Source organism: Nuphar pumila, chromosome 2 (assembly GCF_984573655.1).
Source record: "Nuphar pumila chromosome 2, dmNupPumi1.hap1.1, whole genome shotgun sequence".
NCBI lineage: Eukaryota > Viridiplantae > Streptophyta > Magnoliopsida > Nymphaeales > Nymphaeaceae > Nuphar > Nuphar pumila.
In genome coordinates this window covers 129,921,340-129,940,851 of record NC_143250.1, presented here as the reverse complement: position 1 = coordinate 129,940,851, position 19,512 = coordinate 129,921,340, and the positions used below count along the sequence as shown (strand labels likewise).

Here is a 19,512-nt window from a genome sequence, read left to right as displayed (position 1 = left end):
CTGTCGTGATTTCCTGGAGCCGTAACCTTTTTTTTCGTTGATTATTTTTGTGGGGTTTGTTTTGTCATCTCCTGTCGTGATTCTCTGGAGATTGACAAGTTCCTGCTGCTGTTCCTGCAGTGCCTGTGATGCTGCGTGCCAGCCGAGACTGTTATACTGTCTGTGCTGATTGCGAGCATGCCGTGATTCTGGAATTTTTTTTTGTTTGCTGCGTGTGATAGAGATATGATTTCTCTAGTGAATTGTCTTTTGAAGACTTATTGGTAGTTATGCTTTTATATGATTGGGGGAACAACAATTGTCGTGTTCATCTGTGTTGCAACGGAATATTTTTGTTGGTTGTGGTGTGTTTGGTGCAGCTATCCTTTTGTCGTAACAGCAGCAGGAGTGATTACCTGCTGGTTGTGGACTGTTCTCTTGTTTGAAAACAGCGGGGCTGATTCCTTACAGTGTTGAAAAATCTACCTATTTTTTTTTCTTGTGAGCAGTATGGCTGAAAATTCGAAATGTGATTTAAAATGGAACAGATTGGGGAGTATAAGGCGTTTGCCAACCCCTTCTCGTATGGTTCTTCTGTAAGGTTGAATGAAACCAACTATGCCAGGTGGTCCAGAACTTTTATGATGTCGGTATCTGGACATCGTCGAAAACACATTTTGTTGGAAGGCGAACCCTCTGAGAAGTTGGAAAAATATGTTACATGGGATGAAGATAATGACATAGTTATGTCATGGATCATGAACAGTGTCGAACCCCATATTGCAGATGGATTGATCTACTATAATACAGCCAAATTGATGTGGGACAATCTTCGTGATACATACTCACAATAAACGAATGTGAGTCGTATCCTGCAAGTCGAACAGGAAATATATAATTTGCAACAGGGAGATCAGACCTTGGCCCAGTACTATGCTTCTGTCAAAGCTGCGTTTGAAAGACTTAATGCTCACAGGCCTCTTTGTTGCTCGAAGCAAAAGGATCATCAAGAACAAACCATGGTTGCTCGTTTTCTTACAGGTCTTTCTTAAGATTTTTCTGTTGCAAAAGTTCAAATGTTGACTGGATCAGATGTTCCCACTCTTGCTGATGCTTACAATCGTCTGAGTAGACTTGCGATCTCTCTGCCACAATCTCAGCAAATAACTCAGTCATCTGCTCTTGTTATCCCATCTAGTTATGGGCGTGGAAATATTCAGAATATCAGAGGACGAGGACGTGGACGTGGTATGGGAGGCAGAGGAAAGCTTCAATGTACATTCTGTGGAAAATCTGGACATTTAGAAGATCGTTGCTGGGATAAGCATGGTCGGCCAACCTCTTCTTCATCCAAGTCATATACTCCTAAAGCAAATGTGACTACTATCGAGGCAACAAATGTACAAAAGAATATAGCTGAAAATGAGAGTAGTATCACCCTTAGTCGTGCGGAATATGATGAGCTGATAGCTCTTCGACCTTTGAGTTCCACTCCTCCTGTTGCTGGTGTTGCATTTTCGACCAGAAATCATCTTCATCCGACTGATAGTAAGTGGGTTATTGACTCTGGTGCTTCCAGACATCTGTGTGGCAATTCATGTTTTTTTCAGATCTAAAGGATATTAAGGCTCAGATTGGAGTCTCCTTAGCCGATGGGAGCTCCTCCCCGGTTGCTGGTCAGGGAAATATTTCTCTATCTTCCTCATTACAGTTGAAAAATGCTCTTCATGCTCCAAATTTTCCTCAAAGTTTACTCTCTGTTAGTTGCCTTATAAAAGAACAAAACTGTAGAGTAATATTTGATCAAATGGGTTGTCATTTTCAGGATTTGCTGACGGGGAAGAAGATTGGTGGAGGCTATGAAGAAAATGGAATCTACTACCTACATCATCCAATGGGTATTGTTCATGTTGCAGTGGAACATTCATTTAATCCTGTTCAGTGGCATCGTCGTCTTGGTCATCCTTCATTGTCAAAGCTTAGGTCGGTCTTTCCTCAGATTCCTTCCACCACATCATTTCAGTGTGAGGCATGTCAGTTGGGCAAGCATCATTGAAGTTCGTTCCCTTCGAGTCAGAGTCAGTCTAGTAATAAAGTTTTTGAACTTCTTCATGCAGATGTATGGGGTCCTAGTAAGATTTCTACTAGAACTCAGTGTCGTTATTATCTTGTTATTGTTGATGATTTCTCTAAGTTGTCATGGGTATTTTTAATAAAAAAACGATCTGAAGTTCCAAGTATTATCAAATCCCTAATTCTTGAAATAAAAACTCAGTTTGAATCTATTGTCAAGATTGTTCGCACTGATAATGCTCTCGAGTTTAAATCAAAAAGTCTGTTACAATTTTACCAAGATCATGGCATCCAACCCCAAACTTCCTGTGCCTATTCATCTCAACAAAATGGGGTGGCTGAGCGAAAACATCGACACCTCCTTGATGTTGCCAGGACCATTATGATTCAATCTAATGTTCTTGCGTCATACTGGGGTGATGCGATTACCACTGCTTGCTATCTGATCAACCGCATGCCTTCGTCTTCTGTGGGTGATCAAATTCCATTACATATCCTAAAACCTAATGCTCCACTTTTCTCTTTATCACCAAAAATATTTGGATGTGTTTGTTTTGTACATAAACTTGGCCCGGATCGTGATAAATTAGCCGCTCAAGCTACAAAATGCATATTTATCGGTTATCCAAAAAATCAAAAGGGCTATCGATGTTATGATCCTATTTCTCGCCGAGAGTATGTCAGTGCGGACGTATCCTTCCTGGAATCCTCTCCATATTACTCTATTCCTGGTTCCTCGCTGCAGGTTGATCCAGCTGAGTCTTTTCCATTACCTATACCTCCTTTTCCTTTGGAATCTGTCCCCTCATTACCGAACCAAACGTTATCCACTTCCAGATTTAATAATCCTCCATTGGTATATGTGCGTAGAGCTCCACTTCCGCAAGAGCCTTCATCTTCTTCTTCTCCTGAGGTAAGTTCTACTGACAATAGTGATCTCCAGGATGATGATAACAGGCCTATTGCTCTACGAAAGGGGACAAGACAATGTACCTTATATCCCATATCTCATTTTGTCTCCCATGCCAGAATTGGACATCAGATGAAGTCTTTTATTTCAGCCTTATCTGCTGAAACTATTCCTCTGAACTATCAACAGGCAGAAATTGATACTCGCTGGAAGCTGGCTATGCAAGAAGAAATGACAGCATTAATATCTCAGCATACCTGGGATCTAGTTGAGTCCCCAGCAGATGCTGACATTGTTGGATGTAAATGGGTATATACAATAAAGTATAAATCTGATGGTTCTATTGAAAGGTACAAGGCCAGATTAGTCGCGAAAGGGTATACTCAGACATATGGAATTGACTTCTTTGAAACTTTTTCTCCTGTTGCACGGATGGGTACCATCCGTCTTGTTCTCTCATTAGCAGTTCAGCAAGGTTGGAGCTTGTGCCAATTAGATGTGAAAAATGCATTTCTATATGGGGATCTATCTGAAACCGTTTACATGCAACAACCTCCAGGATTCGAGGTTGAGGGGGAGTGTCAGAAGGTGTGTAGATTGAGAAAGGCGATTTATGGCTTGAAACAAAGTCCTCGTGCATGGTTTCAAAAGTTGTTTGAAGTGATGTCAAGCTTTGGCTTTAATAGATCAGCAGTAGATCATACACTTTTTATAAAGAAAACTACCTCTGGCATTGTTGTTATGGTGGTATATGTGGATGACATCATTCTTACAGGAGATGATGTGAAAGCTATTGAAGCCACAAAGGCTCATCTTCAAAAACACTTTGTTACAAAAGACCTTGGTTCACTCAGGTATTTTCTGGGTATAGAAGTTGCTCGAGGCCGTGAAGGGATGGTTTTGTCTCAAAAGAAGTATGTTCTTGACTTATTAAAGGAAACAGGCATGTTGGGAGCTAAACCAGCAAATATTCCTATGGACCATAAAGTTCAGTTGTTTGAAGAAGGGTCAAAACCAGTTGATAGCAAAAGCTATCGCTCCCTAGTAGGGAAGTTATTATATGTAACTGTGACCAGGTCGGATATTGCTTTAGCAGTAAGCAAAGTTAGCCAGTTTATGGACAAACCAACTGAGGTACACTGGAATGCAGCCATAATGATTCTCAGATATCTAAAATCCTCTCCTGGAAAGGGGTTATTGTTCAGGAAAGGTGGAACTCTGGAGATAGTAGCATATTCTGATGCTGACTATGCTGGATCTGTAGTAGATAGAAAGTCTACCACAGGATTCTGTGTGTTTTTGGGAAACAACTTGATTTCATGGAGAAGTAAGAAACAAAATGTGGTTTCCAGGTCGAGTGCAGAATCAGAATATCGGGCTATGGCCCAAACAGCTGCTGAATTGATATGGGTTCGCACTGTTCTTCATGATCTCCAGGTGAAGGTTTCCTCTCCAATGACCATGATGTGCGATAACAAAGCGGCAACATATATAGCAAACAACCCTGTATTTCATGAGAGAACAAAGCACATTGAGGTTGATTGTCACTATGTAAGAGATATAATTCAAGCTGGTCATATCACTACCAAGTACCTAAAGTCGGAAGACCAAGTTGCAAATATGTTTACAAAGCCTCTTGCTAGGCCAAATTTCTCAAAATGTTGTGACAAGCTGAGCATGATTGATATCTATGCTCCAGCTTGAGGGGGAGTGTTGAGAATAGGTGGTTTTAGGTTAAGTTATCTTATATTAGAGGTTTTCTAAAATTTTGTTCTTATAAGGACCTAGCTGTAATTTTCCCTTTTTGCCTCCCTCTATTTAATATAGAGAGGAGCCCTAAACTGATTATTGAGTTTACTAGTTTTCTGTGCAGCCGTCTCTCTCTCTCTCTCTCTCTCTCTCTCTCTCTTTCTCTCTCTCTCTCTCTACGCAGGTGGCTGCCTCCTTCTACAATACTCAGACAGAAATAAAATCATATTGATATTTTATTTTAAATTTTTTTTTTCGATGGCAGAAAATCACAGACCAGCACCCAGTTGACTGGGTCAGCTAGGCCTGCCGTGGCCCGGCCCAAAAGAGCACAACACATCGAAACAGTATATTATCAAACAGTTTTTTTTTTTTTTAAATGAGTAAGTCCAGCCCAGCCGACCCTGTCGGCTGGGTCCAACAGCGTATACACAGGCCCAGTTTGGGCCTGCGTATGCTGTCAGAAACAACAACACCAGTGCCAACGCAGACACTTGGTGAATATATATATATATATATATATATATATATATATATATATATATATATATATATATATATTGAAAAACCATGAAAATACAGAATATGTAAATGGGTATTAGTGGAAAATCATGGATCCATTGCTCCCCCATGGATTTCCATCAAAAGATACATGGCAATCCAATCTCCACCCGATTTCTCATTTGTTTCAAGAAGGGGTACCCGTACCTTTATAGGAGAATACGAATAGAGGCTGCAGAAGGTGTTAGGGCTGAGCTACGTTGCCTCCACTCTTCTTCTACCTCCTTTACTCTCCCTTTCTTTCTCCCCTTTCTCTCTTCTCTCCTTCCCTGTTTCTCTCTTTTTTTTTCTAAAGCCAAATGAAGGAGAAGGGGTATCGTGCCCCCCCCCCCTCTTCTCTTAAATAAGCTGGAAACTCTTGGGACTCCTTTCCCTTTTTTTTTGGCTTTTTGACCCCTTTTAATTAGGGAAGAGGGTTAACCCTAAACCCTCTTAACCCAATCCCGAAATTAATAAAAATTAATAAACTAATAAATTTATTTTTTTGAATTTACTTATTCTTAATTATTCAAAGGCTTCCAAAATTGGTCATGTTGACCATGGAGACTTTTTATATGATGTAAACCTCAATTTAAAGCTCCCAGCTGAATTTAAAGTCATAAAAATGTTGGGCTTGAATTTGGATCCGGATTCAGATCCAAGATCCAAATCCATACTCATACAAAAATTTGGATTAAGACTTGGATCAAGTCCAGATTTTATAGGACCTAACTAGGGCCTCAAATCCATAAAAATTTGGATCCTATGCCTTGGATGCAATCCGATCCAATTTCAGATATGTTTCAACAAACTGCTAAAATTTTAGAAAAACGTGAATTCCGGGCCAACCGGAACTCGAATTTAGAAAAGTAAAATACTATTACACTCAGAATTTCGAGGTGCATCCAATGATATATTACATGAATATCAAATTCCGAATTTCGCCCGAAAACAACCCGAATTTCGCTTGAATTTAAAAGTCGAAATTAAAACTCTTCACCACGCTCCAATTGGCTCGCCTCGACCTTGTCGATGAAACCTGGGTCAAACCCAAACTCTAAGACATCGGTCTCGGAATCGAGCCTCAAACAATTTTCTTACCAGACTTAGCCAAATTTCGGAATTTCATGAATTGACTAAGATCCGAAAACACGTGATCTTATATATATATATATATATATATATATATATATATATATATATATATATATATATGACTATGACTATGACTATGACTATGACTATGACTATGACTATGACTATGACTATGACTATGACTATGACTATGACTCAGTCAAGTCAAAAGTTGGCCCAACCGAGTGACTCAGTGAAGTCATGGCCGAATCATATGAAAACTCAACTGACTTGGCCAAGTCAATTTGTGACTCGGCCTAGTCGTGTATAAAACCTGGTCATTCAATTTTTTGACCAAATGAATGGCCAAGTTGAGCCGATTCAACCAAATCACCAAGTGGACTCGACAAGTTTTTAAACACTGTCCAAAACTCACACAATTAACAAAATCTATCTGTCGCATGATCAGATGAATCAGCCACAATATACCTACTTAAACTGGAAGATAACATGCATGATATGTGCTAACCGGAATGGAATCTCAATAGGGTAGACAGGGATTTAAAATGGAAAGGAACAGATACAAGGAGCCCGTGATCTTTGCCCAAAATATAGATTCCTGGAATGTAACACAATGATGCATTTAGCAACTTGAGAAGCTCATGATCTCCAACCATGAAGGGGTCAAGGTTAAAGTTGAAAGTTACCACTGCAACGAGAATTACAAGATCATCCCAATGTGCTTCACTGGCAAGCTGTACAGCAATGCTGTCACTTCCAGCCACATCCTTGAAAAAAATGCAAATCTCAATTAAAAAATTGGAAATATATGTGATAAACAAAACAAATATTTATATCAATCCAGGTAGTAATTAGGAAAAATAAACTTGAGCAATAAATCTTACATTACCCATCACCCACTTAACAAATCCACCATAGAGACTTCGACAAGCACTTCCAGAACCTTGCCTGCAATATGCCAGTCCATACACATGAAATCAATATACATAGCGTTATGAATTGATACAATTGAATGCTACAGATAAATGAAAATGCTTCCACACCAAAATTGTCAACTCATGATTTTTTATTTGATTCAAACTTTCCAAATTATTTCCAGATCATACTTATCGCTGAAAAAATTATTTGTCATGATTTGACAAAGTCCTAATAATGCTCGACCAATTGTTCAGACCGGTGCCTAAGTAGTTGATTGGAAAAGAAAAAAACTGCAAAATCCCATAAAGATGCACAGTTTTTTAAACAAAACCCTGGAGGGAAATGCATACTTTCATCATCCATAAACAGGATGTTATCATAAAAGGAAAAGAAGCAAAGAAGAAACAGTCAAAATAAGGTATAAATCATTTTCAAAATATCAAATCTCCCAAGTAGATTACCAATCCTTACAAACCTCAACCAATATCTTAGTGAAACACAATCTTGTCATGATGCCACTTAATGGCACTTGATTAGTTTATTGCTACAACAAACGTGATCTGAGATAAATGCATGTTGGCATTGGAAATAGATGCACATCAAAACCTATTTCCAGCACCAAGTTATTGAAAAACATTTTAAACAATGTCGAAAATAGTTTATAATCTATGATAGAAAAAATGAAACATTTCATTAGCCAGGAACACTTGATTGACATTTCTGAATTATGGCAAACACAGGCACCACGCATAAATCGATATAAGATAGATTAGTTGCAGCAGTCCAAGATTATATCTAGCCCCAGATTGGTTGCCTTTTGAGCAGGCTAAGTTGCATTCAAACACATGGACACACATTTTGATAAACTTAACCACCTATTCATTAGTAAAAGGAAGTTGTCCACTGATACATGTACCCTATCCTACCCAGGGTAGTAGGGTCCACTATAAGGGGGTCGGCTACATGGGACTCATATGTACTTTTGTAATTTAAGTTGGGGGGTGGGATGGGGGTAAATTTTGTAACAAATGAGAGTAGTTAGCTTTAAGCTATATAAAGGCTATCTGGAGTTTTTTTAATTCATTCTATGGTTTTGGAATCAATTTGAAGACTAATTCTCCTTGAAATGTCTTGTGGACACCACCCTTCCTCAAAAAATAAATTCATTGGCTCTAAAGTTAGGAAAACCCCACAACTCTAGAGATTCTCCCCTTAACCACTTCACAGCAACCCCTCAACCTCCCAAACCACCATCTTCCGCCCTCTCCTCTTCCTTCACTAGCTGATTTCCCCTTTTCCCCCTAGCCGGCTAGCCATTCTTTCCTTATCATCCACATTTTCCCAACCCAATTCTCCTAACACCTACATTACTATGACCTCCCAAGGGTGCTGGTATCATTTGGTATCAGAGCAGGCCACGAACCTTGTGGTTGCGGAGTTCTTGCAATCAAGAGAGGCGCCATAGAGGAGCTATACTCCATCGGCCTCAAGATGGGAGTCTACTACATCCAAGAATCAAATCAATTGGTGGACCTCCATTCGCGTGAAGAAATTCGGTAGCAAAATGGTTAATTGGTGACTTTTCACCTTAACTCATCATTCATTATTGAGTTTTGGAGTAAAAGGACTCAAATCTTGTGAGTTCTTGTGTTGAGTATCACTCTACAATTGAGATCCAAGATTTAGACATAGGACCGAATTTTGTGGAATTGTCCAAGAATTATACAAACAAGTTTTTGGGTCCAAGATATGTGAAGGAGCATCAGAAAGTGAGTTGATTCATGTCAAAATTGCCTTGGTTAGAGATCTGCATGATTTTTGGGTAAAATCTTGATTCAATCCATGTGTTACATAGCCACCTTCTTGCTAGTGTATTCTAAGTGGGCGCTTTTCTTTGAGAACTTCCAAGTTCTTGCTGGTGATTCAATTTGGGTCTGACATATATGAAATTACAGTATATAAGCAGTAGATGACATAAGAATTAAAGTCTGGGGTGATTGAAATCAAAGTGGGGTGCCAAAAAATTGAACTCACATGTGCATGCATGCACCATGTTGGAGTTTTCTAAGGCAGCCGATTCTTTTGAAGAATTTTTCATATTTGATTAGAATTAGCATTTGGGTCAGATATATGTGAAATATCGCTGCATTGTAACTTTGTTGAAGCTTGGGTTTTGATTGTTTGAGATTGTATATAATCTTGGGTCAATTTTTTATTGAATTCACATGATTCTTACAAGCCTTGCTAGAGTTCTCAAGTTCTTGACCAAGATCATCTTGTTCTTGGCGCTTGGGTAGAATTTCTATTGAGAATTATTGTTTTCTTCTGTTGTTGGGTATTTCTTAGTGTGTAGAAGTGTTGGGAATCGAATTTTGGTGAAGAGATGCCGTTTGGAAGTGTTGAGAACAAGTTCTTGATCTTGGGAAGGGTGATAACATGCTCAGGCCAACCCCAAACCAGACCCAGCAAATTGGTCATTCAAAAATTCATAACTCTAGAATTCCTTGGAATCTAACCTGAAATTTTTATTTTAGACTCCCACACATGTTAACTCCATACCCACAAAAATTCAGATTTTTTTGACACTTGTACAGGGAGATAAAAATTTTGAAGTGCAACATGTTTTTCCCTAACTGTACCAAACAGAATCTAACCAATTCCGACCGGTCTCCATTGAGCACTCTTCAAACCCCACCTAAACTCAGTCAATTGACCCTAAATTTTGACCACAAACCCACATGAGACACTACTAAAAGACCCAACTGAGCCTTAAGACTTCGCCAAAACTGAACCCAATTCACTACACCAAAATCCGGACCTGAACCTAGTTAACAGTCTACAACCATGACCACACGAGCCTAAAACTTTGTTAATGGCCTTAGAGTTGAGCATGATGAGAGGATCGAAGCTATGGACAGTGAAGTGAGCAAAGACGAAGAATGGCCTCTATGAAAGAGAAGATGGGAGCCATGGATATCAAACTTGAAGCTATATTGAGAAGTTTACAAGAATTGAGGACCTCAAATCAAGGGCAAAGTAGTGGTAAAGTGGAAGCAACCATGGAAAGGCCAAGAAATGAAGCTTCCAGTAGCACCCATAGTCAAATGCAAGCAAGGAAGCCTAGAATGGACTTCCCAAAGTTCAATGGACAAGACTCCAACAACTGGTTATTTAAAGTGGAGTAATACTTTAAGATAGCACAAACAGAAGAGCACAAAAGGGTGAACCTGGCTACTTTACACATGGAGGATGATGCAATTAGGTGGTACCAGTGGTATGAGAGCTATTTTGGCACTCCCAAATGGGATTCCTTAGCAAGAGCAGTAGCATTTATTAATTCATCAGTTGGAACTCAACTTGTTAAAGGCACACAAGAGGGAGAGACCAACTATGCATGTTCTACTTTATTTTTATCAAAGGAGTTCTCAATTCAATCATCCGAAAATGTTGACCTCCTTTTTATGTAAACAAAATAGTGTTAAAATACATTGTGTATATATATATACATGTATATATATACCTGATATACATAATATTTATACAATATATGTATCTCAGGGATATTTTGGTCTTTTTATATATTGTAATAAATACAGTCCAACAGGGACTGTATAGTCTTTTTCCTTTTCCTTTTCCTTTTTCTTCTATTTTTTATTATGTAAATCAGACTTGACTGTTGAGAAGCAGTCCAACTAGTCGTTGAACTGCTCCCAACGGTCATATTTCTGACCATTGGAGGCAGTTGGATTGCCTCCCTTCTCTCCTTTTTTGACTCCATGTATGGCTCTATAAATAGAGCTTCTTGTATGTGTATAGTTACACTTTTTGACAAGTATATTTGGTTCTAATCTAAATATATTTTTTCACTTTGTGTTCTTGTGAACTTTGTGCATCTCTTTTATGAGATTGTAATCGGTCCATTAGAGGCCATATTGTGTTTGTGCACTTGTGTAGCCCTTGGTTGTTCACATCTTGCATCATTTTATGGTATCAAAGCCTTGGGCTCTCGAAGTGTTGAAAACTATCTTAGGTGTGCTCTCTTTGTGGTGGTAGTTTTCAAGCTTTGTTCTTCAACTTCAAGCCTATCACTACTTGTCGTGGTAGTCTTCAAGCTTTGCTCTTCAACTTCAAGCCAATCACTTCACGGTTAGCATGGGTGAAAGAGAATCTGCCTCCGTCATCTTCTACAAGCTCAACGAAAGCAACTACTTGATGTGGGCTGCGCAATGGAAAACCACATCAAGGAAAACAAACTTTGGTGATTTGTTAGTGAGACCATTAATGAATCCCAACTAAAGCTAATGAGAAGAGAAGGAGATCAAATCAAAGCTCTTTTCAAAGAAGAAAAGGAGAAGGCATTGCAAGACTATTAAGACAAAATGGAGGATCGGGAGGCTAATAACATTCAAATACTCTCGTGGTTCATGAATACCATGGAGTTCAAGATCACCACTAAAATCATCAAGTTCAAAAAAGCATGTGATGCATGGAACTTCTTAAAGAGCACATTCATTCAAAAGGATATGGTTAGACTATATTATCTTCAAGACAAGGTACGTACAACCAAGCAAGGGATAAAATTATGAGAGATTTTTATGGTCTCTTATCCCCCTATTTGGGATGAATTGGCTATGTTGGAACCAAAATGAAAAGGTTCGACAATTGAAATGAGAAAATAACAAGTGGAAAGAAAATATTCTCTTTCTTATATAGTCTTCGACCAAAAATTTAACCAAGTTAGGTCATCTTTACTTTATAGGACTTCGGCTCCTTCTATAAGTGATCCCTTGCTCAAATATGTCAAGAAAAAACTAAACTTGGAACGCACAAGTCTAGTGATGAGGTGTTTGCCGTATCAAGACCCAAAAACTTTGTAAAAACTTATAAATCTCATTTTGAGAAAAAATTTAATAGAGGACATAATGGGAGATGATACAATGGGGGAGGATACAAGGAAGGTAAAAATTACTTGTCACTATTGAAAAGAACAGAGACACATAAGACTAGATAGTCCCAAACTCAAAAAAGTGGTCGCAGTAAGTAAAGAACCTTAAGAATCAAAGAAATTAATGGGGGATTATTCATAGATGATCTTAGTACACACTTGGATATCCTTCCTTAGGCTCAAATCCAAAGTTTTTTTGTGTTTTAAAATTTTTCATAATCTTTTTAAAAATCAATTTAAAACAAATATTAAGATCTTCCGCTTTGACTCAATGGAGAGTTTCTTTCAAATGATTTTCAATTGTATCTGCAAACTCGTCGTATTTTGCATCAAAAATCTTGTCCCAAGTTTCCCCCAACAAAATAAAATTTTTGAAAGAAAACATCATCATATTATTGAAACTATTAGGATCCTACTTACTTTAAAAGAAGTCCCAAATAAGTTTTGGGCCGAAGCCGCCCTCACCATGCTTTACTTAATAAATAGAATCCTTCTCAAACTTTAGAAAACAAATCTCTAATTGAAAAACTCTTTAAGGTTACTCTCGATTTGAAAAGATTAAGAGTTTTTTGATATAGATGTTTTGTGCTTCTTAAAAAATACAACAAACTCTCTTATAAAGTTATTAAGTGTGTTTCCTTGGAAATGCCGAAAATAAAAAAGGTTATTAATGCTATGATTTTAAACATGATAAACTTTATGTATCGAGAAATGTGACATTTCTTAAAAAAAAGGATTTGATCTTGAAAAACCTAAGGAAGAATTTGAGTATGCCTTGTTATTTGACTTATTGCCTAAGTCCAACATTGAAAATGATGATAAACTTAGTGATAGTGTTGAGTCAAATGACGAACCAAGTGAAGAAGAGAACCAACTCATAACATTAAACAATATTCTAGGCGAGATAATAGGGAGCATCCATGTGCCCTTAAAAAATATAGTCAACCAACAAATATACAAGAATCTAGTGTTAGAAGATAGGAACGAATACCTAGACCTCCAAATAGGTTTGTCTCGTATGAATCTTTTTCCTCAAACTATAGGACATGTCTTCTAGTAATTCACTCATATCATGAGCTATTCAACTATAAAGAAGCCAAAGACATAAAAGAATGAGTAAAAGCTATGAAAATTAAATTATATGCATTACATAAAACTCATACTTGGAAAATTCAATATCTTCCTAAGAGAAAGAAGACAATAAGATATAGATGGGTATTTAAGGTTAAAACAAATAGTGACGGCTCCCTAGAAAAATATAAAGCAAGGTTAGTTGTAAAATAATACTCTCAGAAATATGGCATAGATTATGAGGAAAACTTTGCCCTAGTAGCTCGCATAACCACAGTTAGGACTCTAGCTACAGTAGCATCCATTAGAAATTGGCCTATATATCAGTTGGATGTTAAGAATGCTTTCTTAAATGATAATTTAAATAAAGAAGTTTGCATGGATCCTCCTCCTGGTCTAACTATTGAAAATGGTATGATTTTTCGTCTTCGGCAGGCTTTATATGAGCTTAAACAAGCTCCTAAAGCATGGCATGATTGGTTTAGTGGAACTATAACTAATTTTGTTTTTAAGTCATGTTATACTAACACTGCTCTTTTTGTAAGATCTACAAGTACTTCGCTTATCATTTTGCTCTTGTATGTTAATGATATGATCATCACTGAGAATAATCTGAAGAAAATTGCTTAAATTAAAATTATGCTTAAGAAATCTTTTGATATGACTGGCCTTGGTTTTTAGAGATATTTTTTAGGTATTGAAGTAACATAGTCGCCAAGAAGATACATTTTGTCTCAAATAAAGTTTGTTGCTGATATCATTGCGCGTTCGAGAATCACAGACACAAAATATGCTAACACTCCTGAAGTGATAAATGCCAAAATGAGAGCTGAAAACAGAGTTTTATTAAATGATCTAACTCATTATAGGCAACTTATTGGATCACTAATGTACTCACCTATTACTAGACCAAATATTGAGCATGCAGTACATACTGCAAGTCAGTTTCAGCCTATGTCACAGGGACTCTCCAACTACGTGCCGCACTCGCGTCGCACCCGCACCCGATGCGGTCAACCTGACCCTGGGTGCAGTCAACGCACCCAAGGTCATTTATGTTCAACTTTTGGACTTTATATATATATAAATTTTTTTATATTTTTGCCGCAACCCCGCACCCAAGTTTTTTTAAAGTGTCGCACCCGCACCCATGTGACATAGGTTTCAGTATGCACCTATATCTAAAGAGTTATTCTTATCCTCTTTATCATCTTTAAATCTTATTGCTTATACTGAATCTGACTGGGGAGGAGATCCCAATAACCAACACTCAAGTACAGGTTTTTGTGTGTTTGTAGGTGATTCCATCATTTCTTGAAGATGCAAAAAGTAGCAGAAAGTGTCTTTATACAGATGTTGAATATAGGGATCTGGCTACAGCAACAATCGAGGTCGTGTGGATGAGATCCTTACTTTCAGATATGGGTGTTGATGTTTCAGAACCTTCAAAATTATGTTGCAATAACAAAAGTATCATATACATGACCAACAATTACACATTTCATGAACGAACAAAACATATCGAGAAGGATTGTTACTACGTTCGAGAAGAATACTTGAAAGAGACGATTACTTTACCATATGTTCAGTCTTCATTTCAGATTGTGGACTTCTTCACCAAAGCTCTCCCTCTACCACGGTTTTTGTTTCTTCTTAACAAACTTTCAGTGATCTCAACGTAAGTTTGAGGGGGAGTGTTAAAATACATTGTATATATATACATATACAATATACGTATACCAAGGGTATTTTGGTCTTTTATATATTGTAATAAATACAGTCCAACAAAGACTATAGTTTTTTTTTTTTATTATTATGTAAATCAAATTTGATTGTTGGGAAGCAGTTGACTCCATGTATGGCTCTATAAATAGAGCATTTTGTATGTGTATAGTTATGCTTTTTGACAAGCATATTCGGTTTTAGTCTAAATACATTTTTTCACTTTGTGTTCTTGTGAACTTTGTGCAATTGTGTCTCTCTTTTATGAGATTGTAATCGGTCCATTAGAGGCCATATTGTGTTTGTGCACTTGTGTAGCCTTTTGTTGGCATTGTGCACATCTTACTTCAATTCAAATAGGACAACAAAGAAAAGAAAAGAAGTGTCTAAACTACCCCTTACAATTATATAATGTACATAAGACTTAATAGTAAAGAGGGTAGTATGCAGAGTGTAATTACATGCAATACATAAGTCTTAACACACCTTCAAACCTAGGATGATGCAACAGAATCATTCCGAGTTTGGGAAGAAAAGAATTAAAAATAGAGGGAGTAAGAGTTTTTGTAAACACATCTGCTAACTGATTCTTTGAGTTCGCATGTTCTAAAACAATAAGGTCTTCATTGTATAGTGATAATCTATTTCAATGTGCTTAGTTCGCTCATGAAATTATGGATTTCTTGCAATATGAATAGCATTCATATTGTCACAATATAACTTAGTCTCGTCCACATTGGAGATCTCCAATTCTTTCAGCAACCATCGTATCTAGATGATCTCAGCAATGACTTGAGTCAAAGCTTTGAACTCAGCTTCCCCTCTAGAAAGGGCAACTCTTTGTTGCTTCTTGTTTTTCCATGAAATCAGAGAACTTTCAAGAAAAATACAAAAGCCAGTAGTTAAGAGCCTATCTCGAGTAAAGATCATACCATAATGCATTGTGTCTCTCACATCCCTGATGATCATGAGAACTGCAGCTAAATGAACTATCCCGGGAGCACTCATAAACTAACTAACTACATGAACTGCATAGGTGATATCTGACCTGGATATGGTCAAGTAAATTACGCTCCCATTAATTGTTTATACACAAGAGGATCTTTTAACTCAACACCATCTATGGCTTTCATTTTCAAATTTGCTTCCATAGGAGAGTTAACTCTTTTGACTTCATCTACTAGTCTTTCCTTCACCACTAAGGTTGTAGCATATTTATGTTGATATAAGTGTAATCCTCTTGGTGAGTATGCTATCTCAAGCCCAAGAAAATATTTCAAACGCTTCAAGTCTTTCATCTCAAGCATTGTAGTCAACTTCTCTTTTGTCTCCTTAACTTTTTCAATGTCATCCCCTGTAAGTATCATATCATCTACATAAAGAAGTAATATGTATTTTCCATGCAAGGAGAAAGATACAAACAGGGCATGATGACTTTGCTCAAAACCAAGAGACTTCAAATTGTTATATGCAAGATCTCCGGTCCGAGAAGCGGATTAGTCAAGGCCATAGAAGAGGAGACATATATTATATGGATTTTTTATCTTTACCATCTAAATCTTTTTGTAATCATGTTCAATCTAAAGATATTATCGCTTGACACAAAAAGCTTGGTCATCCTAATGTCTCTAAGTTGTATCTATTTTCTTTCTTAGCGAAATTTTGTAATGAAAAGGAATTTACATGCAATTATTGTATTCTTGAAAAAATGCATTCTCTCTCTTTTCAACATAACAACTTCATTTCCAAAAGACCTTTTGAGATAGTGCATTAGGATGTATGGGGACCGACACACGTCATGTTTAAGGGAGAATATTCTTACTATATTGTTTTTATCGATGATTTCACTAGATAGACTTGGGTTTAATTTCTTAGGTTAAAATCTAATGTTTTTTCTATTTTTAAAGAATTTCATATTCTTATTCAAAATCAATTTCAAAATAATATAGCTATTTTTAGATCCGATTCCGGAGAAGAATACATGTCAAATGAATTTCAAAATTATCTTAAACAAAATGTCATTATTCATCAAAGATCTTGTCCCAAAACTCCTCAACAAAATGGTCTTACCAAAAGAAAGCATAGGCATCTTATTGAAACTACAAAAACTCCTTATTTTCAAAAAGGTTCCAGAGAATTTTTGGGCCGAAACCGCTCTTTCCGCAATATATCTTATAAATAGAATGTAATCTTCATCTTGAAAAAATGTTTCTCCTTTTGAAAAAAAATTCAAAATATCTCTGAATTTCAAAAAATTAAGAATCTTTGGTTGCAAATGTTTTGTCCCTTTTCAAGGACAAGACAAACTTTCACCAAAAGCTCTTGAAAATACTTTTATTGACTATGGTGAAAATAAAAAAGGATATAGGTGTTATGATGTTAAAAAAATAAATATCAAACTTTATATTTCCAGAAATGTAACTTTTCTTGAGGACCAAAATGAATTTAAACATCAAAAGCCCAAGGAAGATGTTGATTATTCTTTTTTATTTGATTTATTACCTAGAAATGATTCTAATGATATGATTTGTGACGATGAAATTGCTTGATAACGATTCTCCTCAAAAGGATGATTCTCCTAATGATATTCGTGTGTATACTCGGTGTGAGAGAAATGAGCATCAAAATGCTTTTGATATATATTCAAAAAATCTTTTTTTTAGATGACCAAGTAGAGGAATCCTTACCTACACAGTTTTCTAGAAGTGTTAGACCTCCTCAAAGATTTGTGACATGATTTTTTTATCCAAATTATAGAGCTTGTCTAATGATGATCCATTCTCATCATGAGCCTTCAAACTTTAAAGAAGCTAAGCAACATTCGTGTTGGGTTAGATGTCATGAAACTAGAATTAGAGGCACTCAACAAAGCTAACACTTGAGAAATGGCAACTCTTTGGGAAAAAAGGTTATTGGGTGTAGATGGGTTTATAAAGTAAAAATAAAAAGTGATGGATCACTAGAAAGATATAAGGCTAGGTTGGCTGCTAAGGAGTATTCGCAAAAATATGAAATTGATTATGAAAAAACTTTTACTCTGGTTGTTAGGATGACTAGTATAAAAACATTAATAGCCTTAGCATCTATCAAACAATGTCATATCTACCAATTTGATGTCAAAAATACCTTTTTAAATGGAGACCTTTGTGAAGAAGTCTATATGGATCCTCTTAAAAATGTAAATATATATTATGTGCATATATATATAACTAGGTTTAGTAATTAGGTTAGTTTTTAGGTTAATCTTTTTGGTTAAAAGCTAACTAGTCAACAAAGTTGACTAGTCAACATTCAAACCAAAGAGAAGCCCAACGGCTCTATTAAGAGTCGTTGGGAACTCTCCCAATGTCTATGGAGTCTACTGGCTGCGGATGACTCCCTTCACTCATGTATGCTTCTTGCATGTATTATGGTGAATAAAATATTATTTTTTTATTCCTTGTGCTTTCTCCATTAGTGGGTATTTGTGTGTAAGCCCATTTTGTGGCTTGTGTATATTCTTTTGGTGCTTTGGTGGAACTCTTTGAGTGTCCACTTTGTTGATTTGGTGAATATCTTTGGAGGACCTTGTTTCCTTTCATGGTATCAGAGCTTGGAGATCAAGCTAATTTTTTTGGTGTATTGGGAAGCGTGCCACTTAAGTTTTGGAAGAGATAAAGTCTCTTGTGCAAAGTTCATCCAAGTACTCGTGAGATTATGGTGTTCACTTTGTGGAAGAGTGTTTGTGCTCTTCACTAGAGGTGCTCTCTCGGTGGTGGAGTGTTTGTGCTCTTAATTGGAGGTGCTCTCTTGGTGGTGAAGTGCTTATGATTTTCTTTGTTTTCTTTTCTCTCTCCTCTTTTTCTCCCTTCTCTCTATCTTTTTTTTACTCTTTATAGCTCTTGTAAACATGGATGACAATCATAACGTCACCATAAAACCCATCAAATTCAATGACATAAATTATGCAACATGAGCAGCGATCATAAAGCACTTCATATGGAGAAAGGGTTGTGGGGATTAGTGGATGGGTCTGATTCAAAACCCAAGCTAATTCTTACTAAGATAGGAGGAAAAGAAGTACCTCTTACGAAGGTAGAGAAGACCAATGTTATGGCCACTTATGAGAAGAAATGGAGTGAGTGGAGAATGAGGCACGTCAAGATTATGTCATGGCTCATTAGTAGTGTTGACATCAAAAAGTGCTCGAGTCTAACAAAATTTGAACATGCAAATAAATCATGAGACTATCTTAAGAGAATGTATTCTCTTAAAGACATTGCATACATATGCAATTTACAAAACAAAAATGTGTACTATGACTCAAAGAAAAACTTTTGAAAGGTACAAAGCTAGGTTAATTGTCAAGAGATACTCCCAAAAGTATAAAGTAGATTATGAGGAAAGCTTTGCCCCAATTGCTTAAATGACTATAGTTAGAACTGTAGTAGGCCTTGCTTTTGTGAAGAAATGGCTTATATATCAAATGGATGTTAAAAATGTGTTTCTAAATGAAAATTTGGTTGAAGAA

The 19,512-nt window shown here is 36.8% G+C and overlaps 1 protein-coding gene across 1 annotated transcript in view; it reads right to left on the bottom strand.

Moving 5' to 3' along the window:
* The window catches only part of LOC149847101 (diphosphomevalonate decarboxylase 1-like), a 37,249-nt gene that overhangs the window by 9,965 nt on the left and 7,772 nt on the right, over positions 1-19,512 (bottom strand). Inside the window, exons 4-5 of the mRNA XM_089996811.1 lie at positions 7,231-7,294; positions 7,033-7,113 (exon numbers count right to left, since the gene is read on the bottom strand). Coding sequence (XP_089852937.1) covers positions 7,033-7,113; positions 7,231-7,294 — 145 coding nt within the window. The remainder of the gene's footprint in view (positions 1-7,032; positions 7,114-7,230; positions 7,295-19,512) is intronic.